Source organism: Drosophila grimshawi, unplaced genomic scaffold, assembly GCF_018153295.1.
Source record: "Drosophila grimshawi isolate 15287-2541.00 unplaced genomic scaffold, ASM1815329v1 contig_311, whole genome shotgun sequence".
NCBI lineage: Eukaryota > Metazoa > Arthropoda > Insecta > Diptera > Drosophilidae > Drosophila > Drosophila grimshawi.
In genome coordinates this window covers 14,333,347-14,353,262 of record NW_025063098.1, presented here as the reverse complement: position 1 = coordinate 14,353,262, position 19,916 = coordinate 14,333,347, and the positions used below count along the sequence as shown (strand labels likewise).

Here is a 19,916-nt window from a genome sequence, read left to right as displayed (position 1 = left end):
AAACCAACCAATCAAATCAAATCAAATCAACAAGAACAGCAACAAGGATTTGCCAATGCAAGTGCAAATGCAAATGCAAAGAATCAAAGATCAGCAAGTGCGTATATTATGGGCCGCTCCAAGTTCCCCGGGAAACCATCCAAGTCGATTAATCGTAAGCGGATAAGTGTCCTACAATTGGAGGATGATGCCGCATCATCGGCAGCGCAGCAGCATCAGCAGGGCGAACAGAGTACAGACTCCGCGTCGCGCGACAAAGGCAACAATTGTGATAACGATGACGATGATAATGCGTCGAGTGGCGCGGCGACCAGTGGTGCAACCAGTGGCGCTGCGGCCGACACTGCCGGCAATGGTGCAGGAGCAGGATCGGGTGGATCAGGTGGCGGCGGGGGCGGGGGCGGAAGCGGAGGCGGTACAACAAATGGCGGCAATGTAAATGGTGGCAGTCATCATAAGAGCGCCACATCGGAGGTCAAGGAATGCAAAAATCAAGGCAACAATATCGAGCTTAACAACAGCAATGCTGCCTCCGGGCCCGATGATGCCGCCGAGGACACGAACAACGATGACGACGATGACAGCAGCACCAATGACAAGAGAACAACAACAGCAACAACAACAACAGCAGCTGCTGCTGTCGCCCTTGTGCCTCAATGCCTCAGTGCGTTGCAGCGTGCACGCAAAGGAGGCAATAAAAAATTCAAAAACTTGAATCTGGCCAGAGCGGAGGTGATGTTGCCCTCAACGTCGAAACTCAAGCAACAACAACAATTGCAACTTAATTGCCCTTCATCATCCTCATCGTCAACTGCTGCTGCTGCTGTTGCTGCTCCTACGACAACGACAACAACAGCAGCAACTATAGCGAGTGCGAGTGCAACGCTGGCAGCGACGTCGACCTCAACGTCATTGTCGCTGTCGATGCCAGCAGTTGCTGCTGCGGCTGCTGGGGGCGGGGGAGGCGCAGCTGCTGGTCTGCTGACGAACCCCTTTGCCAGCGCCGTCGTCGTCGAGTCAAATGTGGCCGAGGAGGCAACGGGCGCTGGCAACGAAGACGCTGCAATGGTAAGTAGATTTATTTAGCCTAGCCCCATGTTGTTGTACTCTACACACAAACAAAAAAATGCAACAACAACAAAATACATGTATGTTAACTATACATTATGTGTATAAATATAAGTTAAAGCCGATTTTCCTCAGTGATTTTTGTGTGCCTCGGCTTTTGTGTTGCGTGTTATTTGCTTACCACCCTGCCCCATTTCAGCTCTTGGTTTTTTTCTTCCTTCCCTCATTTTTTTAATATATGTGTATGTTATTTTTTAGCCAATGTAAATAAGAACCCCGTCAAGAGTCGGGCGCTAAAATATGCGCCCCGACTTATGCTTGTTGTTTACCTGCTGCCCGCTTACTAACTAACTGACTGCCGCTTACCCTAGCCTGCCTGTCTGCCTCGTCCTCTGCCCCAGCCTTTTTCCTTTGCCTCTTCCCCTGCCTTTGCCCTTGCCTATTGCCAGTGTTTGCTCGCTTACCTGCTTAATTGGCTTTTATGACGTTTTCGCGCTTTACCCTGCCTGTCTTTCTGCTTACCTGTACCTGCACATAACTCGTTTTTTCCCCCAAAACTTGCACTTGCTCCCTGCCTACCTCTCTTGCCACCTCCCTTGCCACCCTTGCTTTGCTGCTGCCGTGTATTCCATGCCCATGCCCTGCTTTGTTTTGCTTTAAGTTTATTTTGCTTTGCTTTGCATGCTTCTTAGTTTTTACGAGCATGCATCCATCTACGTATGTATTTAGTTACTTCTTGGCATGCATTATTGATTGGGCTTCGAGTGGAACTTTTATGACTAACCAGTCGTGTTTACGATTTTGCAGTTAAAGCCATCAATCGAAATGGCCAATGAGACGGCAACGGAAGCAGCCGTCGACGCTTCCACCGCCACCGCTGCTGTTGTCCCCAGTCCCAATCCAAACAGTGTGGCGGCCTCGACGATTAGTGCTGCCACAGGGACACAGCCGCCAGCGACGGCGATCAAGCAAAAGAAAACTGTCACCTTCAAGAACATACTGGAGACCAGCGATGACAAGTCGGTGGTCAAGCGTTTTTACAATCCGGATAATCGGGTGCCGCTCGTCTCCATCATGAAGAAGGATAGCATGAATCGACCGCTCAACTATTGCAGGGGCAGCGAGTTCATTGTGCGTCCCTCCAAACTGTCCAAGATACTCAATACTTACTCCAACATCGACAAGCTCAACTCGCTGAAGTTTCGCTCAGTGCCTGTGGCGATGGCATCCTCTAGCTCCTCATCGATACAGGATTCCAGCTCAATGAGCCTCTTTGGCTCTGGCCTATCGCGCGCTTTTGGCGCACCACTGGCCGATGAGGATGCCGTCTCTGGCGGTGTCACATTTCGCAAGCATGAGCCCCAGCAAAAGGCATCCGATGACAACGAAGATGATGGGTAAGTCATAATTAATAATTTAATATACAAGCCTCCTCCAATTAAAACTAGTTTGCTGTCAGCCTTAAAGTATGCAGCAGTTTTTAAAAGTTTCTCCCTTATATTAAATTACAATTAGTTTCCGAACGATTGAAATAGTTATCCCGCATATTTTGGAGTGTTCATCATTCGAAATGTGTAAAATAATTGAAAATATCCATATAAAATATAACAAAATTTATATTTATATTAAATATAATTTATTTTTGTAGCTCGGCAAGCAGCGATGACATTGAGGATGATGATGATATGGACGAAGACGACATGGAGGACAATGATGAGGCAGTCTCTGAGAAGAGCGCCGAACCCGCTGCAAGCGTTAATGAAATGGACGTCGACGATAGGCAACTGGAAGTGGATAAGTCCACTGTGCCACCAACGCGCACGCGATCTTCGCGCATCGTTAAGCCCAATAAACGGCTATTGGAGTTGGGCAGCCTTAGCAGCAAGAAGAACTCCAATGATGCCGGTGTCAAAGCAAAGCCCAAGAATTACTTTGGCCTGGGTGGTGACTTTTCTGGCGACACAGCCACCGCCACCGCCCCCGTATCGACGTCTAGCTCATCCTCAACGTCGTTTCCCAACTTTGGCACCGCTAAGCTCAACAACAGCAGCTTTGTGCTGCGCCAGTCGCGCCTACAATTTCCATTGGATAAGAGCGTCTCATTTGCGGGCCTGCCCACAGTCTCCAGTGCCATTGCGCCAGCAAATGTTCAAATGTCATTTGGCTCGCTCAACAATGCCAATTCAGGTACGTTGATTATCTAGTTAGTGTTCCAGTTGAATACCCTGCTCATCTCCTTTTTTTGTTGTTCTTCTTTTAGTTGTGGCCATGTCCTGTGTGGTTTGCGGCACGCCCGTTAGTAACAAGGATGCGCCATTGGCACGCAAGTTCGGCGTAATTGCTTGTGAAGTCTGTCGCAAGTTCATCTCCAGAATGACAAAAATATCGAAATCATCAACGGCCATGCACTCGAGCTCCAGCTCCAGCTCAAATGCAGCGTTAACCAGTCAGCAAGTACAGTGCAAGGGCACAGATGGTGAGCACTGCTTGTAATGTGTAATTGAGATTTGTACTTTGAATAATTTTGTTATTTGGTTTTCAGACACCGGTGGCAGCTGTAATATACAATCGCTCAAAAGCCAGCTGAAGAACTTCAAGAAATTGTACAAGGAGCGCTGCACGGCATGTTGGTTGAAGAAATGCCTGACAGCATTTCAGCTACCCACGGCGCACAGAAGTCGCATGAGTGCCATACTACCAGCCAACATGCGCGATGAGGCTGCCGGCAAGGATGATAAAGGATGCCCCGAGCTGCTATCGCCAACGGCTAGTTTGCGTTTCTCAGCGCCGACTGTCGCTGTATCCTCTTCTGTGGGTGGTACGACCATCAAGTGGAAATCCAGTGCGGAGACAACAGTGAGCTCCATTAAATCGAATCCGTTGGCCGAGAACAATGTCACCTTTGGCAGCACACCGATACTGCGCCCAGCCATACTCGAAAAGCCGTTGTTCTTGAAAATCGGTAACGCTGTCGGCGATACGAAGAAAACCAAAGAGTCTAAAATTGGTGCTGCTGCGGAGACTGCTGTTGGTCAAACTGCTGTGGCCAGCAGCAATGAAGCAGCTGCACCAGCTAAAATCACACGCAAGGCCAAACAGGACAAGGAGAAAGCGTCCAGGGAGCAGGAAAGTGAAAAATTGCTCAGTCCCAGTGCCAAAAAGGCGATTGATGCGGCGACTACCCAAGAGACTCAAAAGGATGAACCACAAACAACGGCAGCAATTGCAGCGCCGCCTCCGTCACAGACTAGTTCAACTGCTGCCGCAAGCATCAATCAAGTGGAGGCTGCCGAGGTGGTGGCCTCAACATCCACATCAACGGTGCCAGATAACTTGAAGCGGCAACGTATCGATTTGAAGGGTCCGCGTGTGAAGCATGTGTGCCGCAGTGCATCCATTGTGCTGGGTCAACCGCTGGCCACTTTTGGCGACGAGGATGATGAGTTGGCAGCGGTTGAGTCTGTGCAAACAGCAACAACTACAACTAATGCGACACCACCAGAGGTGACAAACCCGAAGAAACCGAAGTCGCCATTGCCTGTGCAAATGATGGTTACCGATGAGAACGACAACTGTGCCACATGCAAGCCGGTGCCAAGTGGAGACACAGCCGAGGCACAGCCTCAGCCAGTTGTAAAAGGCGTGCTGGAATCAAAGAGCAACAAATCAAATACCAACCAATCAGAGGCTAAAAAGGCAGCAGCTACAGCAGGAGCAGGAGCATCCAAGGGCAAGGTGTCCACACGCAATGCGACATCATCAGTGTCGTCATCCGCCAACGGACTAGTGGCCAGCAAGAAGCAGCGAAATATCGAAGCCAGCAGTAATGCGGGAAATCAGGCGACAGCGGCACAAAGTCGCCGTGCTTTAGCCAAGGAGGTGAACCGATTAAAGGCCCTGATATCGACAGACTTCTGGGAGAACTATGATCCGGCTGAGGTATGCCAAACGGGCTTTGGACTGATCGTCACAGAGACTGTGGCACAGCGTGCGCTCTGCTTTCTGTGCGGCTCGACGGGGCTGGATCCGCTCATCTTCTGTGCTTGCTGCTGTGAGCCCTACCATCAGTATTGTGTGCTGGACGAGTACAATCTGAAGCACAGCTCCTTTGACGACACACTGATGAACAGTCTGCTCGAGACGAGCAGCATTTCGGCTATCACAAATACAGCGCTGACTCAGCTGACGCAGCGTCTGAACTGGCTGTGTCCACGGTGCACCGTCTGCTACACGTGCAACATGTCGTCCGGATCGAAAGTGAAGTGTCAAAAGTGCCAGAAGAACTATCACAGCACATGTCTGGGCACCAGCAAACGTCTCCTCGGCGCCGATCGTCCGCTCATCTGTGTCAATTGTCTCAAGTGCAAATCGTGCGCCACCACCAAGGTGTCCAAGTTCGTTGGCAATCTGCCCATGTGCACCGCCTGCTTTAAGTTGCGCAAGAAGGGAAACTTCTGTCCAATCTGTCAAAAGTGCTACGACGACAACGATTTTGATCTAAAGATGATGGAGTGCGGCGATTGCAATCAATGGGTGCACTCCAAATGCGAAGGTCTCAGCGATGAGCAATACAATCTGCTCAGCACTCTGCCCGAGTCCATTGAGTTTATATGCAAGAAGTGTGCAAGACGCTGCGATGTCTCACGCAACAAGGCAGAAGAGTGGCGACAGGCCGTCATGGAGGAGTTCAAGTCGAGCCTGTACAGTGTGCTGAAGCTGCTCAGCAAGTCGCGGCAGGCGTGCGCCCTGCTCAAGCTCAGTCCGCGCAAGAAATTGCGCTGCAGTTGCGCGGCTGGCGCGGCCAAGACTCAGAGCCAGGGCAAGTTGCAGCCGAAGGCACTGCAGTTCAACTACAATGGTCTCGGGAGCGATGGTGAGTCACAGAACAGTGACGATGTCTACGAGTTCAAGGAGCAGCAATCGCAAGCCAATCCCAAGCCAACAACGCCAGTGCCATGCAGCTGCCTGCAGCCGGTGACACAATCGCATTCGTTTAGCCTGGTCGATATCAAGCAGAAGATCGCCGGTAATGCGTACGTATCACTGGCGGAATTCAACTACGACATGAGCCAGGTGATACAGCAGAGCAACTGTGATGAACTGGACATTGCCTACAAGGAGCTGCTGAGTGAGCAGTTTCCTTGGTTCCAGAACGAAACGAAGGCCTGCACCGATGCACTCGAGGAAGACATGTTTGAGTCGTGCGGCTACGAGGAACTGGAGGAGTCACCATCCACCTATGCCCAGGAGCATGCGGCATCTCAACCTCCTCGTGTTGGCGTCCTCGACATACCGCTGGATGATGTGGATGATCTGGGCAGTGGCTGTGCGCTGAAAACCCGTCTCGATTCGCGCGTCTGCCTCTTCTGCCGCAAGAGCGGCGAGGGTCTCTCCAGTGAGGAGGCGCGTCTGCTCTATTGCGGTCACGACTGCTGGGTGCACACAAACTGTGCCATGTGGTCCGCCGAGGTGTTCGAGGAGATCGATGGATCACTGCAGAACGTGCACAGTGCTGTGGCGCGCGGACGCATGATTAAGTGCACCGTTTGTGGGAATCGTGGCGCCACAGTTGGCTGCAATGTCAAGTCGTGCGGTGAGCACTATCATTATCCCTGTGCGCGGAGCATCGATTGCGCCTTCCTCACTGACAAGTCCATCTATTGTCCGGCACACGCACGCAATGCCCTCAAAGCGAACGGGTCGCCCAGCGTCACCTATGAATCGAACTTTGAGGTGTCGCGTCCCGTCTACGTGGAACTTGATCGCAAGCGCAAGAAACTGATTGAGCCGGCGAAGGTGCAGTTTCACATTGGTTCGCTGGAGGTGCGACAATTGGGTTCGATTGTGCCACGATTCTCGGACTCGTTTGAGGCCATTGTGCCGATCAATTTTCTGTGCAGTCGCCTCTACTGGTCATCGAAGGAGCCCTGGAAAATTGTGGAGTACACGGTGCGCACCACCATACAGAATAGTTACTCCACCACACTGACACTGGATGCTGGTCGCAATTTTACCGTGGATCACAGTAATCCCAATTGCTCGCTGGTGCAGCTGGGTCTGGCGCAGATAGCCAAATGGCATGGTAGCTTAGCGCGCAGCGATCTCCTCGAGTCAGATTGGGCCGAGTTTCCCAATTCGTATGTGCCGCCCGATGAGAATACGGAGGAAGAACCGCAGCAGAATGCCGATCTATTGCCGCCAGAGATTAAGGATGCGATATTTGAGGATTTGCCGCATGAGCTGCTCGACGGCATCTCCATGCTGGACATATTCATGTACGAGGATCTGGACAAGACTGAATTCGCGATGAGCGAACAGTCCAAGGATGGCACAACACCCAGCTTGACCCAAGCAGCGGGCAGCGCTTCAGTCACCATCTGTGACGAGGACACACGCAATTCGAATAGCCTGAGCAAACAGCTGGAGCTGAGCAATTGCTGGCCAGCCAGCAATCCAGTCGAGGATGCCATGCTCTCAGCCGCGCGCAGCTCTAATCAGGCCAAGCAGCTGAAGAGCAAAGCCACAGCTCCGACCCGCTCCTGGGCCAAATTAGATGGCAGCAGTGTGGCGGCCCTTAAACGACGCAAACTCTCCAAGAATCTGACCGAGGGCGTCCTCCTCAGCCTCAACCAGCGTAGCAAAAAGGAAATGGCCACAGTGGCCGGCATCACGCGACGTCAGTCCGTCTGCAGCAGTAGCAATGGCGAAATCTCAACCGACGCCAGCGCTGGCATGCGCACCAAGAGCTTTACGTGGAGTGCGGCAAAGCGTTACTTTGAGAAGAGCGAGTCCCGCGATGAGCCCGCCAAGCTGAAGATCATGCAAATGGATGGCGTGGATGACTCGATTACCGAGTATCGCATCATTGGCGGCGATGGCAATCTGTCGACGGCACAGTTTACGGGCCAGGTGAAGTGTGAGCGTTGCCAGTGCACCTATCGCAACTATGACTCCTTCCAGCGCCATCTGCCCAGCTGTGAGCCCATGTCCACCAGTGAATCCGAATCGGAGACAACAACTGCCGCCGCCGCTACTCAACTTAGTGCCGAGAGCCTCAATGAGCTGCAGAAGCAGGCACTGGCGGCCGCCACATTGACCAATGGAGGTGGCCTCAACTATCTGCAGACATCGTTTCCCCAAGTCCAGAATCTGGCCACATTGGGGCAGTTTGGTGTGCAGGGACTGCAGGGTTTGCAAGCGCTTCAATTGCAGCCGCAGTCCTTGGGCAATGGTTTCTTTCTATCACATCCAAATGCTGCTCCGGCCACCAGCAATGGCAACGACGAACTGCAACTATATGCGAACTCACTGCAGAGCTTGGCCGCCAATCTGGGTGGGGGCTTCACTCTGGCACAGCCGACGCAAGCGCAGCCCCAGTTAATTGCGCTCTCCACAAATCCGGATGGAACGCAACAGTTCATCCAATTGCCACAAAGCACTGCGGGAGCGACACAATTCCAGACGGCGGCGCCAACGTTAGCAACGACGACCACATACCAGACACTGCAGGCGACCAACAGTGATAAGAAGATTGTGTTGCCGTTGCGGGGCACTGGGAAGCCGCTCAAGACGGTGGCCACCAAGGCGGCGCAACAGGCGACTGCTGCTGCCAAGCAGAAGCAATTAAAATCCGCACATGGCGTCAAACCTATTCAGGCTAAATTGCAGCCACACCCGCAGCAGCAGCAACATCATCATCAACAGCAACAACAGCACCAACAACAACAACAACACACCCCGATTACAGTGGCAACCAATGGAGCCACACAGCTACTTGGCCAGAATCTGTTGCAGCCACAGTTGCTCTTCCAGAGCAATGCCCACCCACAAGCGCAACAGCTGCTGTTGCCACAGACCCAGGCGCAGAATATCATCTCATTTGTGACGGGCGATGGCAGCCAGAATCAGCCGCTGCAGTACATCTCGATTCCAACGACAAACGACTTTAAGCCGCAGCAGCAGACGACGACGCCGACCTTCTTAACAGCTGCACCCGGCGGTGGTGCGACATTTCTGCAAACGGATGCCAGCGGCAATCTTGTGCTAACCACTGCACCGAGCAATTCTGGTCTGCAGATGCTAACGGGTCAGCTGCAGACGCAGCCGCAAGTTATTGGTACGCTGATTCAGCCGCAGACACTACAGTTGACCACCACGGGTGCAGATGGAACGCAGAGCGCGACAACGCAGCAGCCGCTAATTTTGGGTGGAAATGGAGCTGGTGGTGCAACTGGGCTGGAATTTGCCACAGCCACGCCGCAAGTCATATTGGCCACGCAGCCCATGTATTATGGATTGGAGACAATTGTTCAGAATACGGTTATGTCATCGCAGCAATTCGTGTCGTCGGCCATGCCCGGTGTGCTCAGCCAGAATGCCAGCTTTTCGGCGACGACAACGCAAGTGTTCCAGGCAAGCAAAATCGAGCCGATTGTCGACTTGCCCGCCGGCTATGTGGTGCTCAACAATACGGTCGATGCGAGCGGACATGCGGGCACCTATTTGAACGCGGCGGCCAGCGTATTGCAGCAGACTCAATCGCAGACGGCGACGGATGATGCCACCACACAGATGCTGCAGAATGCTGGCTTTCAGTTTCAAACGACGCCCGTCTCGTCCAGTCAGCCGACCATGTCGGATTATGGGGCACCACCAATGGTAGTCACAGCAAAAGTTCCACCGGTGGCGCAGCTGAAGCGCAATGCAAATGCTGCCACCAAGACGCCTATATCGGTGCTGAGCAAGGTGCAGCCGCATCAGCAGCAACAGCAGCACTCTCAGGTGGTCAACAAGGTGCTGCCCACACATCAGCAGCAGCATCAGCAGACGCAGCAGAAGCAGCAGCTAAACAATCTGAAGTTGCAAGCACAGTTCCAGCGCCAGCAGCTGCAGACGAACGAGCTGAAGAACAAACAGCAGCAGCAGCAGGCAGCGCAAACGCATGTGCAGCAAACGGGCACCACATGTGGTGCACCGCCAAGCATTGCATCGAAGCCGCTGCAGAAGAAAACTAATCTTATACGGCCCATACACAAGGTGGAGGTGAAACCGAAGGTCATGAAGCCGGCGACCAAGTTGCCAACGACAGCAGCAGCATTGCAGCAGCAGCAACTACAACCATCAGTGGCAAGTCAGGTGCCAAAGGTGGCGCTGCTGCAACAGCGATTGCCTGCACCGCAACAGCAACTCCAGCAGCAACAACAACAACTGCAACAGCAAATCCAGGCGCAACAGCAACTGCAACAACAACAGCAGCAGCATCAGCCTTTGCAGTCCCTGCCACAACAACAACAACCGTTGCCAGCGCCACAATTGTTGCCAGTTGCTGCCCAGCAGCCAGTCCTCAGCATTGTAAATACAGCCGAGCCACAAGCAACCGCTCAGTTTGTGATAACGCCAGCGGTACAGGCTCAAGCTGTGCAGCTGTTGGAGCAGCAGACGCAACAACAGTTGCAGCAACAGTCGCAGCAACAGTTGCAGCAGCAGCCGGCGGAGCTGCTCGTTAATGGGAGTGCAAGTCGATTACAGCATTATGCCAGCAATTCGCTGCCTACCAATGTGGTGAATCCGTTGCAGCAGCAGCCGCTGGTGGTTAGTGCCAACAGTGGCACCACCACTGTAGTACCGCCTCCGAACAATATAACGATCAACAGTCGACCCACGAATCGGGTGCTGCCCATGCAGCAGCGTCAGGAGCCGGTGCCCCTTGACAGCGATGTTGTGGTGCAGTCGCCAACGCCACCCAAGCCCATCGAGGAGCCGGTAGCCGCGGGGGCATCCACGCAGAAAGCTGTCGTCAAATGTTATGCTCAACTGGAGCAAAAGTCACCCAGCTACGAGATTGAGCTGAAGAACAACAACACAACGCTGGATAACCTGGTGCAGACGAATGTATTATCTAATCTGCAGGTGCAACAGCTGCAACATGAGCCCATCTACAACGAGAATCTGTATGAGAAACAGGCAGAGGAACCGTTGCAGCTGCAAGACAAACCCAAAAGCAATGATCTAATGCTTATCGAAGCCACAACGTGCCAACAGCAACAACAACAGCAGCAGCAGCAACATATGGAGCTAGTAGAGAATGGCTTTCAGTTGACCTCGAATGAGAATTGTCTGCTGGAGAAACATGGCTTCCATGTCGAAGCTGTGGCCATGGATACCGAGGATCACTATGCCAATCTCAAGAATGGCAGCAATGAGCCGCTCAGCCAGGCCGATGAAGGCGAGGATGATGAGGATGACGACGATGACTTCAGCCTCGAAATGGCTACATCCGCATGCAACGATCACGAAATGTCCGACAGCGAAGAGCCGGCCGTCAAAGAGAAGATAAGCAAAATTCTCGACAACCTAACGAACGATGATTGCGCTGACTCAATAGCAACAGCGACCACTGTCGAGGCCGGCGCCGGCTATCAGCAGATGGTGGACGATGTGCTGGCGACAACCGGAGCTGGTGGGGAAGTGCCCACGGACGATGATGCCTTTGCAGCCACCGCCGAAGAGACCGCTGCCGTTGAGGCCGCTGCCAGCTACATTAACGAAATGGCCGAGGCACATGAGCTGCAATTGAAGCAACTGCAGGCAGGCGTTGTACTCGAACTGAAGAAACCCAAATTAGACGACGCGTCACAACAACAGCAGCAACCAGAGACAGTCGCTGCCAATGAGGTGCCGACAGCAGCTGCTCCCCAGCAGCCGCCGATGCCGATGCGGGACCCAAAGAGGATAAGCGGGCCACATTTGTTGTACGAGATACAAAGTGAGGATGGCTTTACCTACAAGTCCAGCTCCATTGCTGAGATCTGGGAGAAGGTGTTCGAGGCAGTGCAGGTGGCACGACGTGCTCATGGTCTCACTCCCCTGCCCGAGGGCCCCCTAGCCGACATGAGTGGCGTGCAAATGATTGGCCTGAAGACGAACGCCCTCAAATACCTCATTGAGCAGCTGCCGGGCGTGGAGAAGTGCGCCAAGTATACGCCCAAGTATCATAAGCGCAACGGCAACGTCTCCACGGCGGCTGGCCATGCCGCCAGCAGTGCTGGCAGCAATGCGGCTGCACTTGGTGCAGGAGCTGATGCGCAGGCGCTAATGGATTACGGCTCAGATCAGGAGGAGCTGCAGGAGAACGCTTATGAGAGCGCACGCTGCGAACCGTATAGCACTCGCTCCGAATACGATATGTTTAGCTGGCTTGCGTCCAGGCATCGCAAGCAGCCCATTCAGGTCTTTGTCCAGCCATCCGATAATGAACTGGTGCCCAGGTGAGTCATCAACATCCTTTTGACTGCTCCAAAAGCTTTACTCAGCGATCTTTTTGGCTTACAGACGCGGAACTGGCAGCAATCTGCCCATGGCAATGAAGTACCGTACGCTGAAGGAGACCTACAAGGATTACGTCGGAGTCTTTCGTTCCCATATCCATGGACGCGGTCTCTACTGCACCAAAGACATTGAAGCGGGTAAGCTGTGTTGAAATTTGTAGCCCCTGTGTACGCATATATTCCCGATCAAGTGAAGGAGTTGACCATGTTGAAATATCATAGATATATCAACTAAACAATATTATAAAGCATAGTCTGCAATTGTGTATATATATGTGAATTCTACCTTCTTGCTTTTCCGCTTTTCGAAACAAAGTTTAATTATTCAATTCTTGTACACAGGTGAAATGGTTATAGAGTACGCTGGCGAGCTGATACGCTCCACGCTGACGGATAAGCGGGAGCGCTATTACGACAGCCGTGGCATTGGCTGCTACATGTTCAAGATCGACGACAATCTCGTGGTGGATGCCACGATGCGTGGCAATGCGGCTCGTTTTATCAATCACTCCTGTGAGGTGAGTAAACGACATTTAAGTTTAGCTTCGAATTTCGTATTTCTTTTACTTATTTCATGTTTACCTTTCACAGCCGAATTGCTACTCGAAGGTCGTTGATATACTTGGCCACAAGCACATCATCATCTTTGCCCTGCGACGCATCGTGCAGGGCGAAGAGTTAACCTATGACTACAAGTTCCCATTCGAGGATGAGAAAATTCCCTGTTCCTGCGGCTCGAAGCGCTGCCGCAAGTACTTAAACTAAACAGGACTTCAAATTAACAGAAAAATGGGGAAAGGTCCCCGAACATACTCAATGTGAAAACACAGGCAGAAACAGCTAAAAGAAACATGTGTAGTTAACGGTTATATCGATCTAATTTTTGGTCAATCGTGATACATTTTCATTTGATAGCATACATTTTAAGTAGACGCTAGATGCAACAGTTGTAAATGTAAGAGTTAAAACGTTGATATTATATGCTATATATCCTATAAATACACACACACACACACATATATATATATGTATATATATATATATATATAAATTCAATATTATGCAACGTGCTCATATAGGATTCCCACATATATGGCAAACCCATTGATATAACCTGTTCGATATACATTAATACGCAGACTTACACTTGCAAACACACACAAACACACCACACACCAAACACAAACACACCATACATACACACTTATATAAAAACAAGAAAACAAAATGGGAAAACTCGATGATTTCAGTATTCAGCGAAGATGGTTTAACTGTATATGAAATATGTTTAAATTATGCATTATATATACATATGTATTAGCTACCATATATGAAATTCAGTATATTAAGGCTTGACAGATTCTATATTAACATAATTAATCTAGGCATGAGTATGTTGCAAATCATAAGATCAAGATTAACAATATAAATATATATGTGTATGAATATATATACACACATATGTATATATATATTTATATATATATATATAATATTGTATGTAACTAATACCGTTATCGGTTTGGTCAGTTTATCAACCCACTTATGGCCAAATCGATGGGCAACCATTCAATGATTATTTACAGGGGCTTGTGTTAGATTGTAAATATTTAGAAGGCTTCACAACAAAAGCGTTAGGTAATTAATTAATTAATAATTCGTAAGGCGCAACAAATCTCTAAAAAAAATAAATATATACATATATATTAACAAAACAGATGAAACTATTTTATGTAGAATTATGCACACATGCAAATTGAGTATTTACGTTTGTTGCAATTGAACTAACTAACTATTACAAATAATAATCCACTGGCCTAACCTAATATATTCAAAAGTACATACACACACACGCACACATAAACACATACACACACACACACACACATTTGTACACGCATACATATGTATGAAAGTATTGGGTAACCAACAAGTAACTAAGCATCACATTTGAAATTATTTTGTGAACAGACAGCCCCCAATTTAATTGTAAAGAAGCAAAAACACAAATGCATATTTTTAGTTTTTAATAATTGCACGTATTCGTGTGAAATAATTCTATTTTTATTATTTGTAATGATTTTAAAAAATGTGTCCATGTAAATTGTATAATTCGTTTGTAATTGCTTCAACATTGTGTTCTAAATTTATGATTAAGCTAATTGTGTACAATTGTCTTCTTTTCTTATTTTTTTTTTCTTGTTCGTAACGTCAGCCTCTTATTGCCGGCTTTTTAAAGTAATTCTTATTTATTAAGCAGCTCCCTTGTATTCTATTAGTTTTACTGCATCTTGATTCGGTTAAGCCTACAGTTAGCTCGATTTGTATTTGTCAAAATTGGTTGGAGAAATCAACCATCATTATCTATATATACTTACATAGTTCGGTTTGGAATCACACAAAAGCTAGCAAGCATACGAATGTACAGGCAAAGTTCCACAGCATTTTTGGCAGCCATTCAGACACGCGCACTTTTTGCCCGTTGTCAAGGAATTTTATATTTTTATTCCCTAAAGAAAAAAGTTTAATAAACTACAGAATAAATTATTTTAATTGTTGTTGTTTCAATTGTCTATCATCAAATAACTATTATTGCTCGAAGTGTTCCATTTTATTACTATACAACGCTCGCTGAGAATCGTCAAAAATTGGAAATTTGTCTTGATTCTAATTCAAAGAAGAAATTGTTAACAAAAAATATACGTTGGTAACACGTGTGGTATAAAGATGAATAATTAAACTCAACACGGTTAATCAATAAGTCGTCCCTTGTCGCCCTCTCTATCAGCGTTTGGTGTGATTAATCCGTTGCTTGGCTTCGTTGGCCGCACACATTGCTCTGTAGGCAGCCTTTTTGGTCTTGGCGTAGTCGTTACGTGCTTCGCTCAGTTGCCGCAGGAGCACACCGACGCGCTTCTGGGCTGCTTCCAGGAGACTGGCCTTCACAGCCATTGACTGCTGGCATGCGGTTGATACCTGTTCGGCACTGGCACAATTCTCTTTGGCCAGCTTTAATCCAGAGATGAGCAGCTTTGTCTCTTCTTGGGCCTGTTGGTGGGCCTTCAGTGCAAGTTGGCTATTGGCTTCAGCTGAACTCAGCTCTAGCAGCTCCTCCTGCACGATAATCTCTGCCTCCCGCACCTCCATTTCGAGCTGCTCCAGCACCTGCTGCTTACTAGCCAGCACCGCCTCAGCCGCCTTGGCAGCAGTGGACGCCTTGTCCGCGTACTCTAGCTTAATCCGATCTGATGCCACTTTGACCGCATTAACCATGTCGTCGTTGGCCTGCTTTGCTTCCTGAGCCGCTTTCATCGCGATTCCAGTGGTACGTGACTTCGCTTTGATCTTCATGCAACCGGGTCTCTCCTGTGCCACGTCGTCCATCTGGCCAGAACCGGACGCACACTTTTCTCCCTCCCCATCACAGTCTGGGGAGAGCAATCGCTTTCCGCGTTGCAGATCTCGCCGGGAGGAGTAAGCCGACGCGATTGCAATTTGTGTAACAGACAATATTATGAGAAGCCACATGATTTTAAAGTACAGTCTCATTTTTCGTATTCATCTAAAGATTTAACTTTCAGACTTGAAACGCTTGCAAAGCACAGCTTGACAGTTGTGGATTCAACAATGAATTTGGACGGATCAGCACAATGCTCTACATTTCTCTATTTCTGCTGTTCTGCATCTGTTGTATATCCCAGAGCCATTTCATTAGGTCACACGAAAAGGTCAGTATATCTATCAGATACGATCATGCTTTTACAAGACGCAGACGCAATAGGTTAACAGAAAACGCAATCTCGACATTTCTCTACAATGCGATGATGGGGCCAAGAAAGACTGTGGAGATAAAGCGGGTAGTGAAAACAAGAACCCCGGCAATCTGTTAGACAAGAACAATCCCAAAACCAAAGCCTCGAACATTGCACAGAATGCGGCCCTCGAGGCGAAGGCAGCAAATGATGCACAAATGGCAGCCGCTGAAGCAGCCGCTTCGCAAGTGAAAGTGGAGCTCGCGGACAGGGCGCTTCAGTCTGCTCGAGCGGCCGAGGCAGCTCTAGCCGGCAAGCAGCAGATCGTAGAGCAGTTTGAGTCGGAGTACAGCGAAGCTCAGGCTGTCGTCCAGGAGGTAAACAGCTCGTTACAGAATACCCAGGCGAATGCAGCAGCAGCCAACGAAGCTGCCCAGGAAGCTAGACGGCAGCTTAATCATCTCAAGCAACTGGTGCAGGCATCCGCCGCAAATCTGGCCAACATTAATAATGTTTCAAATGGTGCACAACAGGAGCTGGCAGAGAAGACACAGCTGCTGGAGGCGGCTAAGAATCGAGTTGCGAACCTTGAACACCAGCTAGAAGTGGCCAAGCAGGACTTTGACAAGACCAAGAAAGCCGCCTACAAAGCAGCCTGTGCAGCAGTCGAGGCCAAGCAGAAAGCCCAAAGGAATCGGCGCCGAATTTAAGCTGCTGACCAGCAGCAGAAATATGTGTTCAACTATTTTGATAACACTGAAATTTTTTGATTTATTTTATTTATATATATTTATATATATATATTGATTGTTTATAGAGATTTTACCAAAGTAAATGTTCACAGTTAAGCAATAAAGCGAGTTGCACAATGGACTCGAATTCAGTAACACAGAAGCAAACACATCTGACTCAATTAAGATTTTTGCATTGACTACATTTTACATAGGCAAAAGATTGTTGCATGCTTTTGGGGGAACATGGTCTAATAGAAACTAGGAGCTAACGCGTCCTTGTATATTTTCAAATGACGTGCTGCATTAGAATCACAAGTACGTACTCCATTGGGCTGCGCTCATGCTGCAGTCAAATCCACAGACGATAAACAGAGTAAACAGAATAGCCCGAGCAGGAACTGATCTATTCGCCAGGATGTCCTGCACAGACCATGCGGAAGCTTTTCATTTATGCCGCAACTATAAGCAATAGTTGCCAAACACCTTTTAGATTTTTAGATCAAACAGTAATGAATTCATTAATCTGAAGTAATGATCCCTCTGCAAGGGTTTTTAAGAGGAATTATTAATTTAAAACCCCTTTGTTAATAGTTGCATACGCACTTTGAAAACGTAGAAATTATATTTACTTGAAAAGATTTTACAGTCAGATTTCGTGCTGTAACAATGAATTCAGAACTGCTAACACAATGTTCTATATTATTATATTTCTGATCGTGAATATCGGGCTTAGCTCTCAAAGCTACATCATTGGTCAGCGTGGCAAGGTAAGTTTTACTCTCTAATTTGCATACGATCGAATCTATCTTTGCTGATAGGCATACAGCAAACGTGAACTCGACACTTATTCCGACCTGATGCGGCTGGGTGAGGCAGCTGGCAAACCTGATGGCGGACGAGGGCTAGATTGTGAAGGCAATAAGAGCTGCAACATTGGCAACCAGGTGGGCACAACCGATCCCAAAGTCAAAGCCTCGAACATTGCACAGAAAGCGGCGCAGGAGGCGAAGGCAGCAAACGATGCACAAATGGCAGCCGCTGAAGCAGCCGCATCCCAGGTTAAAATACAGCTAGCGGAGAAGGCACTTCAGTCCGCCAAAGCGGCCGAGGCAGCTCTAGCCGGCAAACAGCAGATCATGGATCAATTGCAGGCGGAACACCGCGAGGCGGATGCGGTTGTTCAGGATGTAAGTAACTCCCTACAAAGCACCCAGGCGAATGCAGCAGCAGCCAACGATGCTGCCGTGGAGGCCAGAAGCCAACTCGACAAACTGAAGCAACTGATGCAGGCATCAACCTCAAGTCTGGCTAATATCGAGAATGTCGCAAATGGCGCGCAACAGGAGCTGGCAGAGAAGACGCAGCTGCTGGAGGCGGCCAAGAATCGCGTGGAGACCCTGGGTCATCAGCTAGCTGCGGCCAAGGATGACTTTGAGAAGACCAAGAGGGCCGCCTATAAAGCAGCCTGTGCAGCAGTCGAGGCCAAACAGAAAGCCCAAAGGAATCGACGGCGCACCGCTCGACTTAGCTAGTTTCTCGTTAATTATTTATATTACAATTAATATGCACACTGAAATGTATCTTTTATATAAAAGTACTACTCAAAATTGAAAATAAATAAACATGCTTGCAGTTGGGAAAGATTTATGTGATCGCCTACAAAATAAGATGTAGCTTTAACTGGAATAACTATCAATAGTTTTGATAGTGTGGCAACTCTGCTCTCTGCAGGCCGCTTCTTGGATTGAACAAATTGTATTTGTATATGATAAATAAAATTATTAAAACTATGGGTATCTATAAATTTGCATTTTTGGTATGATTCATATTTGCTAGGATGAATTTGAAAATTTCATATTTGAATTGCACGTTGGCAAAAGCAAGTCTAAAATATTGTTCTAAGATGACATGAGAACATAGTCAATCTTGCGTCAACTGTCTGAATGGGTTTGATTGAAGTGAAAACTGAATAGCTTGGAATATGCTGTATCGGACTGTGCTACTCCTCCTACTCATATTTCTGCAGGCGATTGCTCGCTTGGATAGCTACAGCTACGGCAAATCTGGCGCTGGCGATGTTAAGCGCCAGAGCATGGCCAGTTTGTACTTTGATGGAGATGGAGGTGCCGAAGATGGCTGTTCGTCCCCCTCTCGATCTCATATGCTGGACAGGAGCGACGCCAAGACAAAGGCATCGAATATTGCACAGAAGGCGGCGCAAGAGGCGAGGGCCGCCAGCGATGCACAAATGGCCGCCGCCGAAGCCGCCGCATCTCAGGTTAAAGCAGAGCTGGCCGAGAGGGCGGCGCAGTCGGCTCGTGCAGCAGAGGCGGCGCTGGCGGGCAAACAGCAAATTGTGGAGCAACTTCAGCAGGAAATGAGCGAAGCGGATGCCGTCGTCGGCGACATAACTGCTTCCCTGCAGAATACGCAGACCAATGCCAATGCCGCGACACAGGCGGCCGTCGAGGCACAGGCTCAGCTCGCCCAATTGAAACGTTTGGTGAGCGCAGCGACCTCGAATCTGGGTAATATTGAGAACGTCGCATCGGGTGCACAACAGGAGCTGGCGGAGAAGAGTCAGCTGCTGGAAGCGGCGAAGAATCGCGTAGAGGGATTAAATCGACAACTCATGGACGCCAAGCAGGACTTTGAGAAGACCAAGAAGGCTGCTTATAAAGCCGCCTGTGCAGCAGTCGAGGCCAAACAGAAGGCTGCCAGAACTCGTCGCATGGCGCATTCTCATCAGCAATGGTATCAGCCCAAGAAAATGGATCAATCTGCTGGTGGCGCCTTAGAATAGAAGTTCAATTGACTTGAGTTTTTAGTTCCTTATTAATATATTTGTTAATTCATTGTTATTATTGTTGGCAACAGAATGCAATTAAAAAAATTCTCATTAAAGCGTCTTTGCAATTTCGGCAGAACCATTATTCGATTTGAAAGCTAATCAGTTTCTGACGAGCAGATGTAAAATTACTTCAGAAACTCTTTGTGGCTGTGTTTTACAACACTGATGCACAACAATTTTGAAA

The 19,916-nt window shown here is 49.0% G+C and overlaps 5 protein-coding genes across 5 annotated transcripts; 4 read left to right on the top strand and 1 right to left on the bottom strand.

The window, feature by feature from the left end:
* The first annotated feature begins 29 nt into the window (after positions 1–29).
* Positions 30–13,829, top strand: LOC6570391 (histone-lysine N-methyltransferase trithorax). Its single transcript, XM_043215197.1, has 10 exons — positions 30–810; positions 853–1,068; positions 1,876–2,465; positions 2,717–3,255; positions 3,329–3,544; positions 3,611–10,266; positions 10,321–12,335; positions 12,400–12,533; positions 12,738–12,913; positions 12,987–13,829. The coding sequence occupies exons 1-10, from the start codon at positions 109–111 to the stop codon at positions 13,158–13,160; spliced, it is 11,418 nt and encodes a 3,805-aa protein (XP_043071132.1). The 5' UTR covers positions 30–108; the 3' UTR covers positions 13,161–13,829.
* Positions 13,830–14,995: 1,166 nt separating this feature from the next.
* On the bottom strand, positions 14,996–15,957 carry LOC6570390. Its single transcript, XM_001996603.2, has one exon. It carries the CDS (start codon positions 15,942–15,944, stop codon positions 15,180–15,182), a length of 765 nt encoding a protein of 254 aa, XP_001996639.2. The 5' UTR covers positions 15,945–15,957; the 3' UTR covers positions 14,996–15,179.
* Positions 15,958–16,045: 88 nt separating this feature from the next.
* On the top strand, positions 16,046–16,924 carry LOC6570389 (endocytosis protein end4). The gene is made up of 2 exons (XM_001996602.2): positions 16,046–16,123; positions 16,177–16,924. The coding sequence occupies exons 1-2, from the start codon at positions 16,046–16,048 to the stop codon at positions 16,855–16,857; spliced, it is 759 nt and encodes a 252-aa protein (XP_001996638.1). The 3' UTR covers positions 16,858–16,924.
* A 646-nt stretch (positions 16,925–17,570) lies between these two features.
* On the top strand, positions 17,571–18,453 carry LOC6570388 (uncharacterized protein CG45076). The gene is made up of 2 exons (XM_001996601.3): positions 17,571–17,648; positions 17,700–18,453. The coding sequence occupies exons 1-2, from the start codon at positions 17,571–17,573 to the stop codon at positions 18,411–18,413; spliced, it is 792 nt and encodes a 263-aa protein (XP_001996637.1). The 3' UTR covers positions 18,414–18,453.
* Positions 18,454–18,855: 402 nt separating this feature from the next.
* On the top strand, positions 18,856–19,747 carry LOC6570387 (uncharacterized protein CG45076). Its single transcript, XM_001996600.2, has one exon. The coding sequence runs from the start codon at positions 18,863–18,865 to the stop codon at positions 19,682–19,684; it is 822 nt and encodes a 273-aa protein (XP_001996636.1). The 5' UTR covers positions 18,856–18,862; the 3' UTR covers positions 19,685–19,747.
* Positions 19,748–19,916: the final 169 nt, after the last annotated feature.